General features: G+C 48.9%; 1 protein-coding gene and 1 pseudogene across 2 annotated transcripts; both read left to right on the forward strand.

The window, feature by feature from the left end:
- LOC104676280 lies at nt 1-1,866 on the forward strand (annotated as a pseudogene).
- LOC104676273 (UL16-binding protein 2-like) lies at nt 1,480-27,706 on the forward strand. Of its 2 annotated transcripts, none has more exons than XM_010381046.2 (6): nt 1,480-1,765; nt 20,781-20,907; nt 24,044-24,307; nt 24,844-25,125; nt 25,790-25,921; nt 27,190-27,706. In XM_010381046.2, the coding sequence occupies exons 2-5, from the start codon at nt 20,823-20,825 to the stop codon at nt 25,897-25,899; spliced, it is 741 nt and encodes a 246-aa protein (XP_010379348.2). In that variant the 5' UTR covers nt 1,480-1,765; nt 20,781-20,822; the 3' UTR covers nt 25,900-25,921; nt 27,190-27,706. The 2 variants fall into 2 exon arrangements, with proteins under 2 accessions (XP_010379348.2, XP_030785346.1); XM_030929486.1 differs by lacking the exon at nt 1,480-1,765 and adding an exon at nt 13,212-13,362.
- The last annotated feature ends 125 nt before the right edge of the window (nt 27,707-27,831 follow it).

Below are 27,831 nucleotides of genomic sequence, written 5' to 3' on the forward strand. Positions count from 1 at the left end.
ATGGAGCAGGGCGCGGCGCCCGTCAGGGAGGCTGCCCGTCAGTGCTGCCCCAGGCCGGCACTGCTGGGGGACTCAGCGCAACCTCCGCAGCTGCTGGCTCGGGTGCTACGCCCCTCACTGCCCTGCAGCTCAGTGTGCGCGGCCCGCCAAGCCCGCGCCCGCCCCCGCCGGAACTCGCGCTGGCCCCCGAGCACTTTGGGAGGGCGAGGCGGGTGGATCACGAGGTCAGGAGATGGAGACCATCCTGGCTAACACGGTGAAACCCCGTCTCTACTAAAAATACAAAAAAATAGCAGGGCGTGTTGGCGAGCGCCTGTAGTCCCAGCTACTCGGAAGGCTGAGGCGGGAGAATAGCGTGAACCCGGGAGGCCGAGCTTGCAGTGAGCCGAAATCGCGCCACTGCACTCCAGCCTGGGCAACAGAGTGAGACTCTGTCTCAAAGAAAAAACAAACAAACGAACAAAAAAACAGACTGAACATCTTTCAGTACCTCCCATCCCCACTCCACCCGGCCCCGACTCAGCCACCCCTAACCCCGCCCCGCTTTGTACCACCCAAGCACATTTTGGGAACCTGATGCAGAAAGAGTCGGGGACGCTGGAGGCGAAGGGTTGATGACGCCGTGCGGTGGTCCTAGGTGCGCGTGCCCCTTCTTTGGAGTAGCCCTGGGGTCACAAGGATTTGAAGAGAAGCCCTCCCTTCCCACTGCTCCGCCTTCCCCGAGTGCCAGGCCCCTGTGGGCAGGCCCCCTGAGCAGGTCTGGTTGGTTGCTAAAACCTGCTAGGCCCAGACATGAACCCAGTCCTGGCTGGGCAGCGGCGGCGCGGGAGCAGAACACTCCTGAACCTGCATTCCCAGGAGCCTGCTCTCCCCGCCCGGAAGGAGCCGGCGGGAAACTCGCGGAGGCTGGGGCGGGGTCGCGCGGAGGAGCGTGGCTCACCAAGGCTCCACCCGCCGCGGTCACTGTTCGGGTGCTAATTCGCGCTGAGGAAGATTCGCCGTCACCTAGCCGCCGCGGGCCCGGGCGGAGAGGCGCAGGGCGCCGGGCAGCCTACCGTGACCGCGAGGAACGGTGCCCGGCCGGGCTTGCTATGCCTCCCGCTGCTGCGGTTCCCGCCGGCGACCGCCGCGTCACCGGGCGCTGCGCGGGTTGCTGCTGTTTTGCCTGTGGCTGCCGAGCGACCGCTTGGCCTTGCCTCTCGCGACGCCGCTGTCCGAGCTGCACGCGCAGTCGTCGGGCGTGGAGCAGCTGCCGGAGGAGTTTCGCCAGCAGCCGGACGACTCCCTGGCGGCAGATACCAGCTTCCTTCGGGTCCCGCTGGCCGTGCTGGGCTGGCGACAGTGCGGGGCGGCCTGCTGCTCCAAGCCGCGCTGCTCCGTGGCCGTGGTGGAGTTGCCCCGGCGGACCGCGCCTCTGGCCGCCGCACTGGGCTGCTACCTCTTCAACTGCACGGCGCGCGGCCGCAACATCTGCAGGCCGAGGGCAGCGAGCCGAGGCGGGGCGGATCGCCGCAGGAAGGTGGGGGCGCGGGTGCGGGCGAGCGCGAGTCCTAGGCTCGTCCTGCGCAGCCGCGGCTGGCTCCAGGCTCCAGCCTCACATCGTGGCGTCCCCGGAACCCGGCTGCTCACCCGAGGCTGCGGGCGCGTGGGCGCCGGCGGGAACCGCAGCAACTCCTCGCGCTGCACCGCGGCTACAGCAGCTACAACCTCAGCCGCGCCCCGGACGGCGTCGCCCCGGCCACCGCACGCGCCTCGCTTCGGCTGGGTAAGCGCGCGACTGTGGGGCCGGCCGAGGCCAGAGCACTCGGGTCCCGCAGCGCCCTCGCCAATGTGGAAGAGAAACACATTCGTGCTAAGTTGTTTTAGCTGCGAGCACCCAGAGGAATTTCTGGCGTTGGTTTCTCTGTCTTAGGGAAGAGGAAGCCCAGTAGATTGGCAGAAGCGGGCGGGCGCGGCGAAGTGCTACTGGAATTTTTCTAGGCTTGAGGAGGAAGGCTGATCTGAGGGGATTCTTGGAAATTTGGTTTAAAAGAAGAGAAAAGTTCAGGGAAAAAAGTTTATTTTAGTCTCATGGGTTGTATAAGGCATGGTTTGTGTTAAGTCATTGCAAGAGCAAAATCTAATTAGATGCCGAGCTTCTCATAACACCCGCCCCTGTTTCTCAACATGGCTTTCCTGACTCTCCCTGTGGTGGCTTTCATCAGACAGAAATGGGACGGGAAACTAGTGCTCCCTTTTATAAAAAGTGAAAAGAAGGAACTTTATTTTCGTTGAAAATAGAAAACTTTAAACCATGTTACTTAAGGACTAAAAATGATGCTGATTCGACAGTTTGACTTTTTGTAGATGCTCTGAAGGAGAGAATCAGGACACATACAGGAGGCACAAAAATGGTAGTGGTTGGACGTGAACGTCAAGGGAGGAATAAGAGATCTTGATTGTGCCCACGTGTGGTCATGCTCCGTGTGTTTAATCATGCTCTGTTGCTGTTTCATTTATAATAGCACGAATGATATCAGCAAAATGGGGGCAGAGCTCAACCCCTTTGAAAGTGTGGATTCTCCAAAACCTGTGGATCCATTAAAAGGGTCTGGAAATCTGTGTCCATCACATCCTGCTTCCCTCCCCACCTCTACCTTAGATGAGGCTCAGAACCACCGTCAGGGGAGCAGATACCAAAGGGCCACCCTGCGACTGCTTGGCCTTGAGGCAAACACTGGGAAGGACTCCGTAGCTTTCCCGCTGAAGTGGGAGCAGGCAGCACTTTCACTTGGACCCCCACCAGCATCGCTGAGGCCCACCACGGCTGTTCCACACACATCCTCTCTGCCCAAACACAGAGGAAAATATCCCAGCAGCAAAGAAACAAAGTCTCTTCTCTGTGTTCTCACTATTCACCTAGAGGAAACTGACATTGCCAAAGAGAGCTTTCCTATAAACCCAGAGGAAAGCTTTTAGAAGGAAAATAAACAAGGAAAGAATATCCCGTAGAAAAAAATGTTGAAGTTTAGATTACTGTAAGAGGCTGCGCATGGTGGCTCATAACTGTAACTCCAGCACTTTGGGAGGCCAAGGCGGGTGAATCACTTGAGGACAGGAGTTAGAGACCAGCCTGGCCAACATGGCAAAACCCCGTGTCTACTAAAAAAAAAAAAAAACACACAAAGCCTGGCATGGTGGCGCGTGCCTGTGATCTCAGCTACTCAGGAGGGAGTACAGATCACGTCACAGCACTCCAGCCTGGGCAACAGAGGGAGACACTGTCTCAGAAACAAAAACAGAAACACTTTAGGTTACTATGAGAAGTTTCCAGGTTGTTTTTCCTCTTGCTTCCTTCGTTGCCCTTCCTTTCCCTGGGGGAGTTTGTCTAGGAGTTGTTTTGTAGGTGTTTGGGGATGAGAATAGGTGAGCATGGCGCTGGTCCCATTTCTGGGAGAACATTGCGGTGCTCAGACTTTCTGAGGTCTCAGCAACATGGAAACAAGGAAGGTGCGGCTCAGGCTCCTGTGGAGGCTCCCTTGTTCTCTCTGCGTGGAGGTCAAAAGTTTTTCCCCAGTGCCCTGTGTGTCCCCCGCCCAGATGTTTAACAGGTTGAAGTTGTTTATGCTTCTCGGACTAAGTGTTTCCTTCTTGAATTGTTCCTTTTTTTGGGAAACGTTATGAGCATGTGAAAATGGCTTAGAAGAGCCGTTGGAGAGGAGCTGTGACTGGATCCATCTGAGGTGGATAAAAGCATCATGAAGAAATAGTGACAAGATAGCACGAACTTACAGCAGGACACACCAGCCCTGTTTCATGCCCACATTTGTTGACTTTGGTGTTAGGTGATGTCCTCAGTCCTTTCCATGCATGAACTCACTCTGTCCTCACAACAACACAAAGGCCTAGGTTCTGTTATGATCCCTAGTGTATACAAAGGCTTGGCAAGAGAAAGCAAACTGCCCGAGGCTCACACAGCATGGGGGCTGTGGAGCCGGAACTCCTATGCTTTCTTCAGCAGCACCAGCAGAAGCGGAGAAAGGGACCACTGCTCTGGGACTGCGAGGGTAGAGGTAGGAAAGGCAGGAGGATGCCGGAACCAGTAGGGCATGCTGGAGAGAGGTGTCTTGCAGTGGCTGAGCCTGCCTGCTAGAGTCTGTAGAGCAGAGAGGGGTGCTTGAAGTTCTGGGGCCTGGCGTCTCCACAAACAAGTCCCTGCTCATCCTGGTGCCTGCTTGTCCTCCAGCCAAGGCTGTTGTGAGGTTCAAGAGTGGACATGCTTTGTGAGTTACGAAGGTGGCACGCATGTACATCATACTGTTCTAGGAACCTGGTTGGGTCATGCCCATGACTGGAGGGGTTGGGGGACTGGATGTCATGATAAAAAGTGAAGAACAGCAGGAGGGGAGGGAGGGAGGAGAGGTGGAAGCTGGAGGTGCTAGGATTCCAGAAGAGTGGGAATATAACCTCCAAGAGCTCAAGGACGAGAACCCTTATATTGTTGCTGCTGGATATTCAGCCTGAAGTCCAGTATCTCAGGGAAGGATTTGGGAAGTGGGTCCCTTGTGTGTTAGGGAAAATCAAAGCTGTTAGGCAGAGGTCTGCTCTCCTCTCTGCAGACCCACCTGCTGCCACCCCCAGCCTTTCCCTGTCTCCGCCAAGTGCAAAGGAAAGAGTTGACCTTCCCATTCAAAGCTAATCCCTCTGCAGGTGCCTGACCACTCTCCCTCTTGAAGGGCCTTACTTTCTCACATTTTCATCTTCTTTCTTTTGTGTTATAAACAAACAATTATGTTTGTTAAATAATAAGATAATTGGTTCGCAGTGTCAGGGAAAATAGACCTACAACTCTGACCATACACAAACAAATTCCAGATGGATTAAAGAATTAAATATTTTCTTTTAAATTAAGCCATAGATTACTCCATACATAGAAAAACTTAAAGGAAATAAACTTCCATACCCGGAAGGAAGACAGGTTTCAAATCAATTAAAGAGATCACAAAGAAAAGGATAGATTATATGCACATTTATGAAAACTTCCTATCGAGAAACAAAAGGAATTGCAAACAACAGTCTGGGAAAATGTGACATTAAAATATTTATTCATAGAGTTTATGGGCCAGGCACAGTGGTTCACACCTGTTATCCCAGCACTTTGGGAGGCCAACACAGGCAGATCTCTCGAGGCCAGGAGTTAGAAACCAGCCTGGCCAACATGGTGAAACTCCATCTGTACTAAAAGTAGAAAAATTAGCTGGGTGTGTTGACACATGCCTGTAGTAGCTAGAGCTACTGAGGAGACTTGAGACATGAGAATTGCTTAAACCCTGGAGGTGGAGGTTACAGTAAGCTGAGACTGCACCACTGGACTCCAGTCTGGGCAACAGAGCGAGACTCTGTCCCCTCTCCCCACTCAAAAAAAGAAAGAACTTATGAGTCAGCAAGAAAAATAAAATAAATGGACAAAGGACATGAGCAAACAGTTCCCAAAAGAGGAGGTATAGTGGATAAACATGGACAAATGTTCGACCTTAGAATCAAAGAAATGTAAATAAGGCCAGCTTTCATTTATTAACTCGGTAAAAATAGTTTTACTCATATTGACATGCATATGGACAACTTTATATACACTTCTGTGCTCACTGATGGTGTAAATTGGCACTTCTGTCTTGGAAACCAATTGGGAAATATGTGGCAGAAATCGTTAAAACATTCATTCATACTTCTGGAATATTTTTTAGGAAAATGATCCATGCTGAAGAGAACGTATGAGCAAAAAATGTTTATTATGGCATTATTTCTAATGGTGAAAAAAACAGTGACAAAGTAAATGTCCAGTAGTACAGATTAGGAAACTCAAGTGGCAGTTGTGAAGTTTATGTATTCACATGGGCAGTGCTAAGATATATGAAGAAATATCAATAACAGGAATATACCAATAAGTTGATGGATTAAATTCAGGATGTAAAATTATATTTATTGTAACTGGAATACACCTAGGGTTGTCTCGAGGTATAGTGGAAGGACAGAACCTTTGAGTTAGAAATATCTGGGCTGACAAATGTATCATCTGTGTGATACAGCTTAGCCTGTCTGAGCCTGGTTCCTGCATCAGTATTATGCAGATGATAATACCTACCTCAGAGATTCGTTGTGAAATGGTATCGTACCTGGTATAAGGAAATTTTAACCGCCCAATGTGTTCTTGCCCACTGCCTACACAGAGCTGATTTATCAAGACAGGGTAATTGCAATAGAGAAAAAGTTTAATTCACATAAAGCTGGTTATGGATAAACCACAAGACCAGATGAGCCAGTTTATCAGTCTAGGTACTGCCAACTGGGTGCTGCCAACCATCGAGGACAGTCAGGGTCTATAAAATATGTCAAGCACTGACCTTAGGTTTTATAATAGTGATGCCTATACCATAATTTCTAATCTTTTTGCTAATTTCTTAGTTTTGCAGACAGTCCAGTTCCCCAGGCAAGAAAGGGGTTTATTTGGGGAAAGGGCTGTTACCATCTTTTTGTCTTTTTACTTTTTTTTTTTGAGACAGGGACTCCCTTTGTTACCCAGGCAGGAGTGAATTGGCACAGTCTTGGCTCACTGTAGCTTCAAATTCCTCAGCCCCTCAAGTAACTGGGATTATAGGTGTGTGCCACCACACCAGGCTACTTTTTGTATTTTTAGTAGAGATGGGGTTTCACCATGTTGTCCAGGCTGCTCTGGAACTCCTGGGCTCAAGCAATCTGCCTACCTCAGCCTCCTAAAGTGCTGGGATTACAAACATGAATCATCACACCCGGCCTCGTCTTTGTTTCAAAGTCAAACTGTAAACCAAGTTCCTCCCAAAGTTAGTTCGGCCTATGCCCAGGAATGGACAAGGACAGCTTGGAGATTAGAAGCCACATGGAGTCGGTCAGATCTCTTTCACTGTTATAATTTTCTCAGCTATAATTTTTGCAAAGGCAGTTTCAAAATCTCCCAGTAAATGGCAACTATTATAATTATTATCAGCAGCACCATAGGGAGAAGGACTAGATCAGTACATACCAAAAATCACAATAATCATACTGGGGTTGCGAATACTTTTTTTTCTAAAGTGTTGCAGTTGGAAATCCATGATGGATTTTGACTGCATGTATCTGAGCCTCTTCCCTTAGTCTGGCCCCACTTCCGCCCCACTTCCGTACCCTGACTTCAGGGTTCTTTCCAGTTGCTCCGCCTGAGCTATACCACTCGTTCCCACACAGCACAGTGAACATCTTCCTTGTCATGGAGGCTCTGTGCACAGTAGTGTGACGTGAATGAGGCTGGTTGATATTATATTACACTTCTCTGAATACAATGCCACCTGATATGCTCACTCTAAATCGGCAGGAGTCTTATTTTACCTCTGTAGGGTGTTTAGTTTTCAAAAGAAACCAGTGTTTCCCTAGTACTTAAAATGGGTTTATTACATTTTTTTGACAAAAATTCAAAATTATGTTTATCTTATTCTTCATTAGCAAGTCACACATTTTAAAATGGTGGCACACTCCCTTAATCTTCCTGTTGTTATTTGTTTTTATTTTAAGGGCTATTTCTGGGTAGATTAGCTCTGAGTTATTTTAAGATTCATGTTATTTAAAGATTCATGCTGTTTTAAGATTATATTATTTCATATTCATCAGTGATCAATTTAGAAGATAGGATGATTTCACTAGGCTTAGAGTGAATGGTTCTGGGACAACTGGATGCCACATGCAGAAGAATGAGGCAGACCCCTTCCTTACAGCACACACGAAAACTAGCTCTAGATGAATGGCAGATGTCCACCTAAGACATGAAACTATGAAAGTCTCAGAAGAAAACAGCAGTTGGCAAAGGCTTCTTAAGTACTGTATGCCAGTAGTGCAAATGACAAAATAAAAGGTAGTTTAATTTCATTTCATGAAAATGTAAAACTTTTGTGCTTCCAAAAGGACTCCATTTAGAATGTAAAAAAAAAACAAAAACAAAACAAAACAAAAAAAACTTACAGAATGAGAGAATATATTTGAAAATCATGTATCTGGCCAGGGACTGGTATCCTGTATATATAAAGAACTCTTGCAACTCAATATTATAAAGTGAAATAACCCAATTTAAATATAGGCAAGGAATTTGAATAGACGTTTCTCTGAAGTGAGACAGGTATACTACATGGTGGTTGCAAAAGAATAGAAAATTTTAGGCAGAAGTTTCAGATGACTAGCTAAAGGAATCTGCTGAAATATCTGCAGAGGCTGTGGGCTGTTAAGATGCTGAAAAACAGCATGTGGACCAACCTGGCTAAGAATGAGTGGACACAACATGGCCCTGGATTTAAAAAGCACATCCAGAAATTCAAGAAAACTAACTTTTTAGAAATTAATGTGAAGAGGTAAATAATTCCATAATGCAGCACAGCTCCTCCTCCTCCTGCAAAGCCAGGACCTCCAGGTGTTTCCCTTTCACCCTCTGTTCTCAGCCTCAGGCAGCTTCTCTTGCCCCCTCGTCCCCTGCAGGCAACCCCTAGGTCCCTCTGGAGACTGAAGCAGCTCAGGCCCAGAGTTCCTTCATCACTTTCTAAATATATGGTCTAATCCATATGAGACTCAGATCTGTGAAGGGCTGGATTTCCATGGGCACGGGACCTGAGGGAGCGTTCTCCTTCCACCTGGTGCTCACTTTAGAGCACAGCCATCCATGGTCAACCAGGCCTGAGTCTGCGGCTGCACCCCCTCTCCATGCGGCTTGTCCCTGTGGTCACTTCATCCACGCACAACTGAGGAATCCCCAGCACATCCTTGTCTCAGTCACCATGGAGGCATCTGGAACTGTAGGCAGAAGTGGGAGGGAGGTGGGGGGCCCAGTGGCCCCTGGCTGTGGAGAACAGCTTAGCCTGGGGTGAAGACTGGGTAGAGCCTCTGAGTCCCACTCTGCCCCCAGTCACTCAGCTCATTCCTCATTGAATGAAAAAAAATAGGCACAGACCTCTCACTCCACACAGTCTTCAAGTGGGGAAGACCTGCACCTGGTGACCATCAATCCCCAGGGTCCTGAGGCTGTGGGAAAGGGGAGGAGGCCTAGACAAAGCCGAGGGCCTGTCTCTGCTTGAGGATGTGGATATGGGATGGCAGCCACCTCTGTGACTGTGCAGGGACACAGGAGCCTAGAAGGTTCTGGCCTGATGCACTAGAGCCTCTGTCCAGGAAGGGCCACGTGGAGGGTGGTCTGGAGAATAACACACATGGTGGTGGGCAGTTCTCAGACTTGGGAGTTCTTACACTTGGGTGGGAGTGTAAATTAGTTCAACCATTGTGGAAGACAGTGCAGCGATACCTCAAGGATCTGGAACGAGTAATACCGTTTGACCCAGCAATCCCATTGCTGGGTATATAGCCAAAGGATCATAAATCATTCTACTATAAAAAACGTACACAAAGATGTTTATTGCAGCACTGTTTACAATAGCAAAGACTTGGAACCAACCCGAATGCCCATCAATAATAGACTGGATAAAGAAAACGTGGCATATATGTACCAGGCAACTATGCAGCCATAAAAAAGAATGAGTTCATGTCCTTTGCAGGGACATGAATGAAGCTGGAAACCATCATTCTCAGCAAACTAACACAAGAACAGAAAACCAAACACCGAATGTTCTCATTCATAAGTGGGAGGTCACCAGTGAGAACACATGGACACAGGAAGGAGAACATCACACACCGGGGCCTGTCAAGGGGTTGGGGTCAAGGGGAGAGAGAGCATTAGAACAAATACCTAATGCATGTGGGGCTTAAAACCTAGATGACAGGTTGATAGGTGCAGAAAACCACCATGGCAAATGTATACCTATGTAACAAACCTGCACGTTCTGCACATGTATCCAAGAACTTAAAGTAAAATTAAAAAATAAAAATGAACAAATAAAATCAATTGACATGAGGCAAAAAAGTGGGTTTAACTGACACAGGCAAGAGAGAACTCTGCACTATAAACTCTAACCCTGCCCTACAAAAATAAACTCTAGTCATTTAAAATAATCATAAGGTGTATGATCATAATTTTATAAAAATTACACATGATTCTACTAAAACCCTAACATTAAACTGTGCATAATGGAATTTCAGATGATTTCCACCTGTTCTTTATATCCTTCTTTTTTGTTCCATTTTGAAGTGACATTTTTTGTTTATTCTCTGGAAGTCATTGCTCCCAGCCGTCCCCTTCTGCACCCACCAGTTCCTTTTCCAGGGTCTACCCAAGCCCTTTCCCTGGCCTGAAACTGTGACTTCCTTGGCACTGAAGGCACAAGAGCTGCATTCAGCCTTGGGAGAGAGGAGGACAAGAGCAGGTTGTGGAGATGGTCTCAGCATTTCAGAGGAATCTAAGAGCACCCAGTCTCCATTGCAGATGGCTGCATTTCTCCACATGTTATCTACAAGCAAGACAAACTTAACCCCTTTCCTGATTGGTTTCTCACTCTTCTCGACTCCTATTTGAAAATTCATATTCTTCCACCTAATATTTCTTTCTGCCTCTTGTCTTCACAATATATTCTGATTTATTGTGCCCAGGAAACACTGGCCTCACCATGTCCTAAGTTACCATCTAAAGTGTAGTGAATAAATGGAAAACAAAGAGGCCCCTGCCCCATCACTGCCTCTCATACATTCACTCACAGGGTAAGTACAGCCTCAGCACCAACAGTGAGCTGTGCTGTGGACACTTCTCTCAGGAAAACAGACAAAATTCCTGCTCCAGTGGGGACAGCAGGTGAACATAATGAGCAGGTGCATTGCATCGGACATAGGAAGGTGACAGATGATTCAGGTGGCGGGGAGCCAGGTAGTGGAGAGGAAGCGTAGGAGGGGAGTCCCCAGGTTCTCAATAGCCTAAACAGGAAGGACTCCCCAAAAAGTAACCTGTGTGTCCTGGCTTCATGAAGGTGAGCATTCCCGCAGGAGGCTGAGCCCGTCAAATGTACTGGAGTGGTCCAGGGAAAATCCAGAAGGTGCCTTTGTAACATTTTCAAGACAACCCTAAAACAAAAGAAATACCAAAGAATGTATTCATTAAGTAGTCAGGAGCAAACAATAAATATTTATGACCTAGCAATTTTATTGCCATTTAAGAAAATATTTCACATAAATTGAAAAAGTAGTATGTTTATTTCATTCATTCTTTATTTTATTATACTTTATGTTCCAGGGTACATGTGCACAACGTGCAGATTTGTTGTATATATATACATGTGCCATGTTGGTGTGCTGCACCCATTAACTCGTCATTTACATTAGGTATATCTCCTAATGCTTTCCCTGTCACCTCTTCCCATCCCACAACAGGCCCCAGTGTGTAATGTTCCCCTTACTGTGTCCAAGTGATCTCATTGTTCAGTTCCCACCTATGAGTGAGAACATGTGGTGTTTAGTTTTCTGTTCTTGCGATAGTTTGCTGAGAATGATGGTTTACAACTGCATCCATGTCCCTACAAAGACACAAACTTATCCTTTTTAATGGCTGCATAGTATTCCATGGTGTATATGTGCCACATTTTCTTAATCCAGTCTGTCATTGATGGACGTTTGGGTTGGTTCCAAGTCTTTGCTATTGTGAATAGTGCACAATAAACATACGTGTGCATGTGTCTTTATAGCAGCGTGATTTATAATCCTTTGGGTATATACCCAGTAATGGGATGGCTGGGTCAAATGGTATTTCTAGTTCTAGATCCTTGAGGAATTGCTGCGCTGTCTTCCAAAATGGTTGAACTAGTTTACAGTCCCACCAACAGTGTAAAAGTGTTCCTATTTCTCCACATCCTCTCCAGCACCTGTTGTTTCCTGATTTTTTAATGATTGCTATTCTAACTGGTGTGAGATGGTATCTCATTGTGGTTTTGATTTGCATTTCTCTGATGGCTAGTGATGATGAGCATTTTTTCATGTGTCTGTTGGCTGTATGAATGTCTTCTTTTGAGAAGTGTCTGTTCATTTCCTTTGCCCACTTTTTGATGGGGTTGTTTGTTTTTTTCTGTTAAATTTGTTTGAGTTCTTTGTAGGTTCTGGTTAGCCATTTGTCAGATGAGTAGGTTAGAAAAATTTTCTCCCATTCTGTAGGTTGCCTGTTCACTCTGATGGTAGTTTCTTTTGCTGTGCAGAAGCTCTTTAGTTTAATTAGATCCCATTTGTCAATTTTGGCTTTTGTTGCCATTGCTTTTGGTGTTTTAGACATGAAGTCCTTGCCCATGCCTATGTCCTGAATGGTATTACCTAGATTTTCTTCTAGGGTTTTTATGGTTTTAGGTCTAATATTTAAGTCTCTGATCCATCTTGAATTAATTTTTGTATGAGTAAGGAAGGGATCGAGTTTCAGCTTTCTACTTATGGCTAGTCAGTTTTCCCAGCAGCATTTATTAAATAGGGAATCCTTTACCCATTTCTTGTTTTTGTCAGGTTTTTGTCAAAGATCAGATAGTTGTAGATGTGAGGTATTATTTCTGAGGGCTCTGTTCTGTTCCATTGGTCTATATCTCTGTTTTGGTACCAGTACCATGCTATTTTGGTTACTGTAGCCTTGTAGTATAGTTTGAAGTCAGGTAGCGTGATGCCTCCAGCTTTGTTCTTTTGACTTAGGATTGTCCTGGCAATGCGGGCTCTTATTTCATTCTTAAATAAGCACAAATGTTTACTAATGGACATGAGTACCTACTGGGCACTGAACAACTTCTCAAACCTTGGAAGCAGATTGGACACAGCCACCCTCATTTCCTATTTCATATCTATTTTTTCAGGGATTCTTGTTTTTGTTTTTGTGTTTTTATCATAGCAACTGTTGAAATCACAGACTGTAAAACTACAATGTCGTCTAAAGCAATGGTGCATAGTCAGTCTAATGTTGAAACTATGAAATACTTTGGACCAGTGCTTCCTGTGGTGTCCAGCAGATGGCACCGCTAATCTTTCAAATATTTCAATAAGCCCAGAGTGTTTGTTCACATTGAGTTTGTGCCCTAAGCTCCTTGGCACACAGCTTGTGACATCATGGTGGATGATGGGTCAATAAAGAGTTTATTTTAGAGGGTTGGGGCAGTTCCTCCCATCCTGCAGATCAAGATGCCTTGAGGGCAAAGAGCAGAGGGGTGCTCTCTGGTGGCCCAGCAGTTCTGCCCCAGGGGAGAGGTTTCTCTTCTACTACAGCGAAAACCCACAGGACTCTGCTTCATCCCAGAACCAAGGATACCAGAAAGGAAGGTCAGAGTGAGGAGGTGTCTGAGTCTTTCAGATCACACAGTGACATCACACAGTGACAACCGGCTTGATGGCTTCAGAAATCCTTCATGAGCTGGGAGACAGCCCCGGAGGTGATAGGTGAGTGGGCAGCATGGGCCAGACATGACAACTCTCGAGATGACACCCAGTTTCTCCTGTGTGTTCATGTATGTCTGTGTGTGCACGTGTGTGTGTGTATGTGTGTTTGAGTGCCTGTGTGTGCATATGTGTGTGTGCCTGTGTAGTGTGCGTGTGTGAGACTGTGCATACATGTCTGTGTATGTGTGAGACTGTATGTGCATATCTCTGTGTGTCTCTGTGTGTGTGGAAGCATATACTATATGTATATGTATGAATGGTGAATTGATTTCCTGGTTGATTTACTGTGAAGGGAGACAGGGACCCCAAGACAGGTTCCTGCCCACCCTTTCTCCCCTATTGTCCCTCCAGACATTCCTTCCTCCCTGTGGAAAGAGTCTACCCAGTAACTGAGGGTTCATTACTGCAGACTTCTCACAGCTCCCCAAAGTTCTATGATTTTGCACCCCCAAGTCTCCTCCTCATGCTTGTCCCTCTGTCGGGTGCCCTGTCTTCTCCTCCCATCTGGCCATGCTGTATTCTTCCAATTCCTAGAAGAACAATCTGAAATGTCACCTCCCAAGAAGCCTCCATGCAACTCCCCAGGCGGAATGAGTCACCCCCTCTTCTGTCCTCTCATACCCCCAACCACCTCGAGGACAACACATCAGCACACCAGCCACGTGGATGTTTGTTTCTGTCCCTGAATTCTAAGTTCCTGGAGGACTGGACACATCCATCACCCACGTGTAAACCCAGCACCTAGCACAGTGCCTGCCAAACGATAGGATTTAAGACACATGGCAGGAATCCAATCATCAGACTATCAAAGGGCTGCTAGAACTCAGAAAGGGATCCCCATAATTTGGGGAATTGAACAAAGGTCTTCATTTCTGTTCTTTCCAGCACCAACCTCCATGGCTCCACTCATCTCTACTCCTTCCCCCTATTAAGATTGGCAGGTCGGCCGGGCGCGGTGGCTCAAGCCTGTAATCCCAGCACTTTGGGAGGCCGAGATGGGCGGATCACGAGGTCAGGAGATCGAGACCATCCTGGCTAACACGGTGAAATCCCGTCTCTACTAAAAAATACAAAAAACTAGCCGGGCGAGGTGGCGGGCACCTGTAATCCCAGCTACTCCAGAGGCTGAGGCAGGAGAATGGCGTAAACCCGGGAGGCGGAGCTTGCAGTGAGCTGAGATCCGGCCACTGCACTCCAGCCTGGGCGACAGAGCGAGACTCCGTCTCAAAAAAAATAAAAAAAATAAAAATAATAAAAATAAAAAGATTGGCAGGTCAGGAGAGGGGTAGGGGCAGGAGCAGCTACACCTGGTCTCTTCCACCACTCACGGTGGGCTGCACCCTTGGTGAGACCTGGTGAGCATGACAGCCCCTGGGCGTAGGGGACCTGGAGCCTCCGAAGCCCCACGGAGACCAGCAGGAGCTGTTCAACCACTTGCGGAGACTGCCAGAGAGTGCTTCAAGGACTGCATGGAGCTCTGGAGAAGCGGGGAGTTCAGGGCCCTCTTTTGTGAAGGATGAGAAATTTAGGCAGGATCGTGTCTACAAAAGAGGCTGTCACTTTGGCTTATCAATACTTTCACCTCCTTACAGCTTCCAGAACAGAGTGCGCGCTTTACTTGTTTTTATGGATTATTGTGTCACCAAAATAAGAGTGCAGAATCACTCTAAAGATTTGAAACTTCTTCAAGATTTGACGAATGCACAACATTTGAATGCCACATCTATTTTTAGGAAGCTGTGGCTGAAGAAAGCATTTTATTGTATAGCATTCCCCAAATTACTTATATGGAATTTTAATCTACATAATGTCATACAACCATGTGAAAAGTAAAAACTAAAAAGCAATGACTTTTTGGGCCAGGAGTGGTGGCTCATGCCTGTAATCCCAGAACTTTGGGAGGCCAATGTTGGAGGATCGCTTGAGGCTAGGAGTTGGAGATCAGCCACAGCAAGCAACATGGTGAGACCTTGTCTCTACAGATTATTTTAAAAATTAACCAAGTGTAGTAGCATGTGACTGTAGTAGCAGCTCCTCAGGAGGCTAAGGTAGGAGGATCTCTTGAGCCTGGGCAACAGTGTGAGAGCCCGTCTCAAAGAAAACAACAACAACTGCAGCAGAAATAACAAAATTTAACCCCAATAAACTAAATTGGTGGAAGAATTGTGGGACCCAAAATGACCAAAGAATGCGATTTTTCACTTTTGATGAAGTAAAGGGTCTGCTGAGTATCAGTATTCCCAGAATGTTCCATCTCATGAAATATCATTTCCTCTGGTGAATCCACTCCTTAGACCAGACCAGGTCCTCTGAAAAGCAGGCGCCTACATGGGATTCACATGAGGGGATTTCATTGGGAGAAACCCTGGGAGAACCATTAGCAGGAGGCAGTTCTGACCCCGAGTGCAGGAGGGAGGGACAGGAGGTTGGGCAAGTGCATCCTACACTACAGTGAATGGTGCTGGGACAGCTGGATGGTGCATGCAGAAGAATGAAGCGGATCCCTTCCTTACAGCACACACAAAAACTAGCTCTAAATGAATGGCAGATGTCCACCTAAGACATGAAACAATGAAAGTCTCAGAAGAAAACAGAGCAGTATTGTTGTGATCCTGGATTTGGCAAATGCTTCTTAAGCACTGTATGCCAATAGCACAAATGGCAAAATAAAAGGTAGTTTAATTTCATTTCATGCAAATGTAAAACTTTTGTGCTTCAAAAAGGACTCCATTCATAAGGTTAAAAAAAACTTATAGAATGAGAGGAAGTATTTGAAAATCGTGTATCTAGGAAGGGACTGGTATCCTGAATATATAAAGAACTCTTGCAACCCAATATTATAAAGCAAAATAACCCAACTAAATATATGCAAAGAATTCAAAAAGATGTTTCTCCAAAGTGAGACAGGTGTAATACAGTGTGCTCACAAAAGAAGAGAAAATTTTAGGCAGCAGTTTCAGGTGACTAGGAAAAGGAATCTGATGAAATATCTGCAGAGGCTGTGGGCTGATAAAATCCTAAAAGACAGTATGGACCAAGCTGGCTAAGAATGAGTGGACCCAACATGGCCCTGGGTTTGACCTCGGTTTCACCTAGGACCCTATTATAATACTAAACACACACCCACCAGTGTCCTGGCAATTCTGAGAACACCGATATTTGGCGTAAAAATGGGTGGCACCACAGTTCTGAGAAATCTCCACCTTCTTTCAGGAATTTTCATGAATACTGTATCCCTTGGTTAAAGAAATCCAGAAAGGTGGCAGCCCCAAACCCCCTTGCACCTGCCTCTCTCTTGAGTTCTCTTGCACTCCCTTTACATGAGTGTGTACTTTTCCTTTTACAAAAAAATCTCCATCGTGTCTCTATTTTCCCACTGGTTCTAGAATTCATTTCCCCAGGCAGTGTCAAGAGCCCGACACCGGCTGGGGTCGAGGTATCATCAGAGTTTGGGGACCATCCGTTGCCCACTGACATCAGAAGAAGAATGCAAATGGCAGTGAACCCAGGAAGAGGTGCTCAGTGTCCACAGCCCTCAGGGCAATGCCAACAGCACCTACAAGGGGACGCCTTACCCTGCTGGAATGGGTGACCCCAAACACAGTGAGGGTGGATGCGGTGGCGCCTGCGTTCCTTGCAAGGTGGAGAGGAGGAGATGGAGAGTTGGTAGAGTGTAGGCGCTGTGCTTGTGTCATCCCCTTCCCATTTTCCTGGCGGAGGTTTCTCTTTGTTTTCTGGCTCTACCTGCTTCCTTCGTCTCCCTTTCTCTGATTTGCCCTCCCATCGTTCATTTCCAACCATCCCAAGGTTTTCTCTGCTTCACGACGTCCATGCTCCGGGCCCTCAGCCCAGTGGAGAAACCAGGAGCCCTGGACCGCGAGCGACGGCGTCCGGGAGGAGTCAACCGGAAGCCCCTGTTGGACCCTGGGCACTCAGGACCTAGTGTGCCCCGGGCGGCCTCCCGCAGCAGCCCCAGGGCAAGGAGGATGCAGGTCATCGCGGCGGCCACACTGTCGGATCCCCAGAGATCTGAGCGGGATGGGGACGTCTCCACACTGAGCCGGTGGCAAAGTCCCCGCGAGGATATAGGAGGAACCTCGTGCTCTTCACCCCACTCGGGCTCGTATTTCCTGTGTCCTCCTGCCACGGTTCCTTGCCGCGACTGGCGAGTCCTCCCAGGTCTTCGAAAGGCCGTTTTGTCCGGAGGCTGTGGACTCGGAGGCCCGGGAGCATCGACCGGCAGCATGGCACCCACTCCGCAGTCTCCATCGGGCAGGACCCGGGTCCGGAGCTCGGGCAGAGCGGGCGTCCTGGGAGGAGCGCGCAGAACCTTGAGAGGACGCGAAAGGATGGAAATTGAAACCCTGTGTGCGAATTTTCCCCGAAAGACAACTGTGGTTGAAATCAAAAATCCCCTATAATACCCACCCTGTGACAACACCGTTGGGTAAATATCTAGAAAAAGTGTCTCATCACTGTGGCAGACCCGCACACCGCTGCCTGGGTTCTGCATCCCCGGACCCTTGTGGCCCCAAACAGATCAGGCGAGCCCACCCTGTGACCATCCCTGGGACTCCCGGCCCCACTCTTCCATACTACTTCACCTCCACATTTTTACCTGCTTCAGAATCGAAACCATGAAAAGTCATGTGTGAAAAGCTCCCCAGCCCCTGCCTGCATCCACTCTCATTGGCCACATGCCTGGGAGGAAAGTTTGATTCTTCTCATCTTTCCAGGGAGTGTTTATACATACATTTCAAACACGTATAAGTACATATTCTTAATGCAGACTTGGATATTTTTGACTCTATGAACCCTGTCACCCTGTCCCTCAGGAAGCCTGTAACAGTTTCCCCTCCTTCTACAGTGGATGTTTCACCCTCCTCTGTCCAAGTTGGGTCTTCACAATCACAGACAAGAGTGTCACCAGCATTGCTATCCCATGACATGAGACACTTTAAAGGTGCATTAATTTGCACAGCAATTCTGTGTCTGGAAATCTATTCTACACAATTGAATTGAAATTCATACAAGCACAGCTTCTGCAGCATTTCGTTTCTGTAAAAGTAACTGACTGGAGACCATCTGGATCTTCACACACAGACACTGGTTACATTTGTTGTGATGCAGTCATTCTATGTAATGTCGTGCAAAGATAAAAAGGAAAAGAATCTGTATGTGAGGATATTGGAAGATCTTCAATGTGTGCTATGTTGAGATAGAATCTGCGTTCAGTAGAGTGCCTATGGGCTTATATTTGTTTTAAAAACCAGAATTGATACATAATCACATCTCTGTTGTTAGTAAGGAAAACAGTATTTCCATAACTTATTGCTAGTGTGTTTACCCGTTTTAGGAAAAATCAATATACTTGAAAAGGCAGGAATCGGTCATCACTGGCCCAGATTCTACACTGCCCTACAGATGATCCTAACTGAGGTTGATAGAGGAACAGGATGGTGTGCAGTCGCATTTCAGAGAGGACCCTAAAGTCAGACTGGACCAGTGGTTTGTCCTGACCTCTGCCTCTTCACCGAACCCCCACCTGGTCAGGCAGTGACCCTGAAGGGGCTGGGAAAATACTGGGAGGGCAGTGAAGATGGGGAGCTAGTGGTGGGAGCATGGTGAACATGGAGAACTCAGACCCCACACCATCTGGGGAGGAGCTGCGTGTGATGCTGGGAGCACTGGGAAGGCAGGGAGGCTGGACACAGCACTCACTGCTCCTCCCATCTGGGACAGGATTGGGGTGGGTGATGAGAAAAGTTTCCCCAGTAACACAGTTCCTAATCCTGGCAGAATGACTCGCCCCAGTTGCACTACAGCCAAGACCCACTTGGCCCCCAGACCAGTCTAACACAAGGCATGGTAAATTCAGGAGTGAATACTACTGAGGCATCTGCCAGGGCATAGGAAACAGTAACAAGAGGATGGCTGCGCTAGTGGCTCAGACTGCCTCGCCCCACACTCTCCAATATTGAGTGGGGAGGAAGCCTTGAGCCCAGGAGTTTGAGGATTCAGTGAATTATGATCATGCCACTGCACTCCAGACTGGTGACAGAGCATGACTCTGTCACACACATGCTCACACACACAAATTGTGTGAGTAATTGTCACACAGGGAGATCCAGATGCGCGCACTGTGGATCCAGGTCTCAGGGAGCAGGAGGGTGTTCTGTATTGTGGGAAGATGGAGGACACACATGGGATGGGGTATTTGCGCCCAGCTTTGAAGGATGGCTGACCCTTGGCCCAGGGGGAACAGGCCAGTGGAATGCGCTGACAGTGGGGAACCACTAGGAACTTTCTCTAGAACCTGCTCTGCTGAGCCCCCTGCGCCATCCCTGGACTTGGGCGAGGGAGGCTGCTGAACTGGGAGCTCAGGGCCCATCTCTCTGAGGAGCTTTCTAAATCAGCAAGTGTGTCACAGGCTGAGATTTTAGGGACGAGGTCCTCAATGTTGTCCTCGATTTTAATGAGTAGACTCTTTTGACCAGTCTGCATTGGGCAGAGCAGGAGCAAGGTGTAAATTTTTAAGATAATTTTTAAAGTTGTTTAATTTTGGTGAAAACATACAAGATAAAATCTACCATCTTGACTAATTGTTTAGTGTACAATATGTTGTTTTAAACCTCTGAAACCTTGCGTGCTGTTCCTGTAATAAAACCTAGCCCGGGCCAGGTGCGGTGGCTCACGCCTGTAATCCCAGCACTTTAGGAGGCCCAGGCGGGTGGATCACCTGAAGTCAGGAATTTGAGACCAGCCTGGCCAACACGGTGAAATCGCATCTCTACCAAAAATACAAGCAATTCGCCGGGCGTGTTGGAGGGCGCCTGTAATCCCAGCTACTCCGGAAGCTGAGGCCAGAGAATCCCTTGAACCCTGGAGGCGGCGGTTGCGATGAGCCATCACGCCACTGCACTCCAGCCTGGTCAACAGGAGCGAAACTCTGTCTCTAAATAAATAAATAATAAAACCTAGCCCGGACTATAAATACGTCCACTAGGAACTGGGGAAGTAGTGGAGGGAGCGCGATCAGGCCCGTGGCTGCGCCCAGAGCGGGGTGAGCCAAAGGACAAGGCGGCGCAAGCGGAGGAAGGGAGAGTGTCGCGGGCTCAGGTGGCGACAGGGAGACGCCGCCGCCGCTGAATATTCCTCTGCAAGTTTCGTCACCTTCAAAAAAAATGCTGTGATGATTAAATGAGTCTGTCGTGGAAGGAACCGTGTCCTGGCAGGAGCCGGGTCGACGCCCAGACACCACTCCGAAGGGGGCTGAGGCAAAGGGGAGGGACACCCGGAAAGGGGAGGGACGCCGGCAGGGCAGCCAACCATATTTCTAGCCGCTGTGACGACGGCAGGAAACCTTGCCAGCGCCTATATAAGCCGGCTTTTCAACCTTGACCTGATTCATCTTCCAGGCTCCCCTTCCATCAAGTCATCCTCAGCGCTCTGGGTCCCCAATGGCAGCGGCCGCCACTACCAAGATCCTTGTGTGTCTCCTACTTTTGCTCCTGCTGTCGCTCTGGTCCCGGGCTGGGCGAGCTGGTGAGTTCGTGGATGGAGCCTAAGCGAGGCGGGGGCCAAACCTGGGGGCTGTGAACTGCAGCGGTTTTCAGAGGAGGGGAGGCTTCGGGAAGGACAGGGGAGATTTCCCCGAACTGCGCCCCCGTTCAGTTCCGGTCGGCGGCTCCTCCCTGCCGGGTCCACTCCGCGAGGCTGCTTCTTGCCAGCGGCGAGGCGAAAAGGAGCGGGGTGGAAAGGAGGCTGGCAGGAGGTTGGAGGGGCCAGAGGGCTGCAGAGAGCGAGGTGGGGCGGGGATCCCTGGTGCAGCCTGGCAGTCCCACCCGCCTTCGGGAAGGAAAAGCCAGAGTCCCGGGAACCCGAGCTGGGGACAGGAAAGGGGTGAAGGCGGTTCCACAGGGACCCGATCACAGACACACCCACCAGCCACAGGTCTGCTCTGCTCTCACCCACTCTCCACCACAGAAACCCTCCAGCACCCCCAGGGCTCCCTGCCCTTGAATTTTCCCCTGCACTTTTCCTGTAGACATTCACCTGCACCCAGGAGCTCAGCAGACACCCCCCCACTCCTCCCCTCACCATCCACTGCCACCACCCAAGTCACATCCTCTTACTCCCCACCTCAACCCAGCTGGTCACCCCAGAGGTCTCCCCATCCATGAAGGGACCCTCACCACCTCCTACACCACGTGGCACCTTCTGCCTCTTGACTGAGGACACACCACAGCAAACACACCCCAAGCTCCCCTCAGAACTTGTGCAGAGGGCATGGGAAGCACCATTCCCTCCAGAATGACCCTGGGAACTCTGGTGAGTAGAGGTGCCCACTTCTGCCCTTGGGGCCCAGACCTGCCTGTTCTTCGTTCTGAAGCCTGTTCTTCCTACTGGGGAGCCAGCGTCCTAGAGAATAGTCACTATGTAGACAGGGGTCAGCAAAGCCTTTTTAGAAAGGGAGGAAGGATGCCCTGTGATCTTTGCAGGCCTTGGGTTCTGCTCTCTGTGTCCAGCCCTGTCCCTTTGTAGAGCAGCAGCAGGCAATGGCAACCTGCAAATGAGGGGGGACCAGATTTGGACCCTGTCCTAGGTTGCTGATCCCAGATGAGGGGATTACAGTGTCCCATCCCTTAGGGTGTCATCTCCAAGTAATGTCTCGGGTGTCAGTTGGAGAGTGGAAGCTGGTCCTACCTTGTCTGTGGCTTCTGGGTGGTGTGGATGTGATGGGAGTGGGGGTGCCATAGTTGGGGGCTTATTTTCCCCTCCTTTGCTGTTGAGTAGCATCTATGGTCTACAGGGGCCATCAGGGACCCTCTCTAAAGCCTCAGGTATGAGCTGAGGGTGAGGGGGTGCAGCCACGTGGTGTCCTGGGGATCGCAGCCAACTGCTTATGCAGCTTCTTGGTTCTCTGTGGCCCTGCTCCTGCCCATCGCAGGAGACCCACCTGCGTCTTCTCGCTGCCGTGCCTATCTTCCTAATGACCTAGAGGGTGAGGAGTCCATCCATAATGGGCAGCTCTGAGACTGGATGGTCACTGCCCTCACCTTGCTGAAGGCCCCATCTCTGCCAAGGCACAGTACTCTACAGGAGCCACTGTTTAATGTTGAGATTTCCTTGCTGTGAGTGGTATTGCCTTGCCTCTGAACATTCACATGGAATCTTTGTTGTGATTCTCCAATTAGATATTGCAACCACATGTACCTCTAGGATCTTAGGGGGCCTTGGGTCATCAGGCACTCAAGGCAGGTCCAGCCTCACTCATCATTCATGGATTGTCTATGGCTGCTTTTGAACTACAACAGCAGAGTTGAGTAGTTACAATGGAGAATATATTCCCTGCACACCTTTACGTATTTATAACATTGCCTTTCACAGAAAACTTTAGTGGCCATAAATATCTTTGTAGAAGGCCACAAGGACCCATTGTACTTGCTGCGGGGTTAAAAGGTCCTTCCTCACTGGAAACTGGTGTCTTCTTCTAGTCATGGGTTCAGGGTCTGAGAAGTGGCTTTATTCTGCAAATTGGACAAACGATCCTTGTTTTTGAAGGACTGGTTACTTTCAGCCTCCTGGTCATCCATCATTTGTTTTATCTCTGTTTCTTGTAATTATTTAAATCCAGCAGTATCCGGGTTGGGTTTCCATCTCTTTTGGACCTTGGACCCCTTTGTTCTATGAGCCATGGGCATAACTTTGTATAACTGAGGTTCCCAGCTGGCATTGTGACTTCTCTAATCATTTCCATCATTGCACCCTCCTTGCTCCTGACAGTTGACAGCCTCCACCTGGAATCTGTAATTTCAGAATTTTTCATCCCATTACTACTGGGAGCCCATTTCAGGAAGAGCATCTCCTACCCCCAACCCTGGCCTTCAACAATAGGCATCCCTAAGCTTCATTCCATTCTGGTGTCTTCTCATGGGGCCTTCTTTATATGCTGGGTAAACAGGAGTCCTCCAGGTTTCCCATGAGCACAGTGGATGGACATTGTTCTGGATTTTCACACTTAGACCCTTCTGGGTCTAAGCATGGGCACTTCTCTGATCCTGTGATCCCTCCCTCTACCTGCCTTAGACTTTCAGATTTTCCCTTTCTTGCTGCGTGGACCATCCCTTTGTCCAGGGTTTCAGGAAGGCATCCTCATAGCGGATGTGCACCATCACTGGGGACTTTGCCAACATGTTAAATCCTGTGACCATGATAATCAATTCTTCTTTATCCAATGGGGTTCCATCCTCACTCTGTTCCACCATGTACCAGCACCCTCAGGGGCATCCCTCACACCCTCTCCCACCTCCCACAGTCAATGCGGGCTGCTGCTGAAGATCCTCTGGCATCCAGGCCCTTCCTCCTCTAGCAGCCCTGGCACCTCTCTAGCAAGGTCGTATGTTGACTGATGTGGACAGAGGGGCAGTGGGACATGTCTGGGGACATGTGGTTTCTCAGCAGGCAGAGACCTCCTCCTCTTCCTCCTCCACCTCCTCCTTGTCCTCATGCAAGGGGCCAGCACTCGCCTTAGTATTGTGGACACCACAGTTCTGGAGGGGGCACTCCTTCCTGGGCCAGCCTAGCCCACAAAAAGCATCCTCTTATTGTCACCTTGTGAAGGAGGGCTAACTAGGGGTCTCTTTCTCCCCACCCACCCCTTACCTGCCTTTCTCCACAGACCCTCACTCTCTTTGCTATGACATCACCATCATCCCTAAGTTCAGACCTGGACCATGGTGGTGTGCGGTTCAAAGCCAGGTGGATAAAAAGACTTTTCTTCACTATGACTGTGGCAACAAGACAGTCACACCCGTCAGTCCCCTGGGGAAGAAACTAAGTGTCACAAAGACCTGGAAAGCACAGAACCCAGTACTGAGAGAGGTGGTGGACATGCTCACAGAGCAACTGCTTGACATTCAGCTGGAGAATTACACACCCAGGGGTAAGTTTCAGATGGCCCAGGACAGGAGGGAGCAGATACAGTGGTAGGTTAGAGGCATTTGTAGTTTTCATGTAAAAATACAAATGGGGGCTGGGCGCGGTGGCTCATGACTGCAATCCCAGCACTTTGGGAGGCTGAGGTGGGCCGATCACAAGGTCAGGAATTTGAGACCAGCCTGAAAAACATGGTGAAACCCTGTCACTACTAAAAATGCAAAAGTTAGCTGGGCATGGTGGCACACACCTGTAATCCCAGCCACTTGGGAGGCTGAGGCAGGAGGATCGTTTGAACCCAGGAAGCAGAGGCTGCAGTGAGCCGAGGTTGTGCCACTGCACTCCAGCCTGGGCAACAGAGTGAGACTTTGTCTCAAAAAAAAACAAAAACAAAAACAAATGGAAGGTCATCTAACCCCTTAAGAGATCTAGAGGCAAGGCCAAGATGTGGCAGAGAGAGTAAGGCCAGGAAATTCTAAGTGGAACAGGACGGGGGCTCAACATGTGTCAAGACCAGAGCTGATCTCTCTCTGACGGGGGCAGAACCCCTCACCCTGCAGGCCAGGATGTTTTGTGAGCAGAAAGCTGAAGGACACAGCAGTGGATCTTGGCAGTTCAGTTTCGATGGACAGGTCTTCCTCCTCTTTGACTCAGAGAACAGAATGTGGACAATGGTTCATCCTGGAGCCAGAAAGATGAAAGAAAAGTGGGAGAATGACAAGGATGTGACTATGTCCTTCCATTACATCTCAATGGGAGACTGCACAAGATGGCTTAAGGACTTCTTGACGGGCATGGACAGAACCCTGGAGCCAAGTGCAGGAGGTAACAGAAGAAAGAAACGGGGATCTCGAATGAGATCAGAAACGGTGATCTCGAGAAACTAGTTCTTGAGTTCAGCCTCAGTCATCCCAGTATACACGTTTATGTTAAAATGACCCCCTCATGGGGCGCTCCTCCTGGGGTGCTGGCGTGCCTGTGCTCTCCCATCCTCCTCTCCCTTCTCCCTCCTGACTCCTATTCTTCATTGCATTTGCTTCTGCTCCCCGTACTGTGGATTTCTCACCAACCTTGAAACTACAGGTGTCAGTGTGTTTTCAGACCTTTCTCCTTAGTGCTTTCTCTTTTGATAATCACTTTTCCTTTCCTTTCCCTCGTTTGATTCTGGAAATCCATCAAAACCACCTCCAATGCCAGCCCAGAGACCTTCCCCTCCGCAACTCTGGAGCATCACCTCCTTTTCCACCACAGCAGGAGGGTGGGTGTGCTGTCACCTTGCTTCCCTCAGCAGCTGTGTGAGCTCCCTGAGGACAGGGGACACCCCCTCTCCCTTCCTACCCCAGGGCTGCCCCATAGCAGCGGGGTGGGGGTGGGGGTGTGGGACAAAACTTCTGCCTTCCGGGATGACCTAGGGTGGCAGGAACTGAGGAGGTGTCTCCTCAGATTTTGGGCCTGGACAAGGGTTGTCACTTTTGTGTTTCCATTTCAGCACCACTCACCATGTCCTCAGGCACAACCCAACTCAGGACCACGGCCACCACCCTCATCCTTTGCTTCCTCCTCGTCATCCTCTGCTGCTTCATCCTGCCTGGCATCTGAGGAGAGTCCTTTAGAGTGACAGGTACTGTGGGCAGAATTGGAAGTTGAACAAGGAGCAGGTGGGTGAGGAGGCAGGACGGGGAAAGAGAATTCCCAGAGTCCCACCCCTCCCCGTGGCTGGGACCTTCTCATCCTGACTTGAGACAGGTGAATGAGACCGTGTCATCTGTTGGCAATGACCTGGGCAGCTCAGCCCTGAGTACTGATGGATTCTCACCTTCAGAGTCCAGAGGGAAATGGAGGGGCCCATAACAAGGCTCAGTGTCTGTTGAGCTTGAAAAGGTTTAGCAAGTTCAGGTATGATTCAGAGCAGGTTCCTATTCAGGAAGAAGGGTGTGTAGCCTGCAGGCAGCAGGAATTCAGACATGGGCAGTCCTCTTAACTGAGTTGGGTGCATCATGGTAGCTTTACATGAGGTGTGACAAGGGAAGGGGGATTCCATCTCTGAGGCTAAGAGAGAGATCTGGGTGTAATCCCAGGAGGAGGGGCCTGGGAGAGCCTTGGTATACCTAATGGAAAAAGTGGGAGTACAGGGCTGCCTTCCTACAGAAAGTGGCTTGGGTTCCAGGAATTAAGGTGGAAGGTAAAGCGTAGAGGCTGCTCAAGAGAAGGATATTTAAAAAGTCAGTTACATGGGGTTTCAGTCTGGGCCCTGAGGCAGCTCCCCTGCCATCACCCTCCTGCACACCCCAGATCTTGAGCCCGCTGATAGCCCTGCCAGGAGCAGAGTGGATTCAGGGGAAGGGGAGTCTGAGGTGCTGCTGGGGTTCCACGGGCACCACTGGGCTGCACCAGGAATGGATAAGGTGGAACAAGGACAGATACCTCCAGAGCTATGGGTGCTGCTCCCAGTGTGAGGAAAGACTCAAGAAGAAGGGGAAAGAAGGATGTTTGCCTGCAGGCTGACCCAAGGCTAAGGGCACAGGAATACAGAACCCTGTCTTTGGATGTCTGCCCCACTCCTTGCCATGTTTTAGGCCCTCTCATCAGATCATAGAGAGGGCCTTGAGTGAGGGCGCGGACCCATCACTACCAGCTTCAGACCTGTGGGCCCCTCCACTCCATGCCCTGTGACCAGGGGGTCAGGTGCAGGGCCTGGACTGACTCTGTGATGTGACAAAGGAGGAAAGAGGTTGGTCCAAGTTGCAGTCGCCAGGGTTGGGGCTCAAGGGAAAAATAGGTCCCTTAGTGCAGAGGGATCTGAGACATGGAGTGACTAGGGAAAGATTACCCTGGAAAAGTGATCCGGGTTCTCTGCCTGTTAAACCAACATTTGTGTCCCTTCTGAAGGTTAAAGATGACACCAAAAAGCCCTGGTGAGCAGGGTCTCGATCAAACTCGTCCTTCTGGCTGGCGACTTGCCCACCACCTTCTGTGTATGTCCAGAGGCCTCCAGCAGATCATGATGACACCATGGACCCAATAGCTCATTCACTGCCTTGATTCCTTTTGCCAACAATTTTACCAGTGGTTATTCCTAACATATTATGCAATTTTCTCTTGGTGCTACCTGATGGAATTTTTGCACTTAAAGTTCTGGCTGACTAAACAAGATATGTCAACATTTTCTTTCTTCTGCTTTTGTTTGGAAAATCAAGTACTTCTTTGAATGATGATCTCTTTCTTGCAAATGATATTGTCAGTAAAACAATCATGTTAGACTTCGGACCTCCAGGGATTCCTTCCATGTTTTGAAAGAAAAATGTTTAATTATTTAATAATAAAAAATTTTATATTAATGATAGTTTCCTTTAGTAATTCATTGCTGTGTACTGATATTTAAATAAAAAGTTATATTTCCCAAAAACCTACTTAGTTTGGAATTTTGTTGTATTACTCAGTAGAGAATTAATGTTACTTCATTTTTCCTCCATGATCTGGAGTAATAAATAAGTGATTCTACTAGATTCTGTGTGGAAAAAGATAATCTAC

This window comes from Rhinopithecus roxellana, chromosome 4 (genome assembly GCF_007565055.1).
Source record: "Rhinopithecus roxellana isolate Shanxi Qingling chromosome 4, ASM756505v1, whole genome shotgun sequence".
Classification (NCBI taxonomy): Eukaryota; Metazoa; Chordata; class Mammalia; order Primates; family Cercopithecidae; genus Rhinopithecus; species Rhinopithecus roxellana.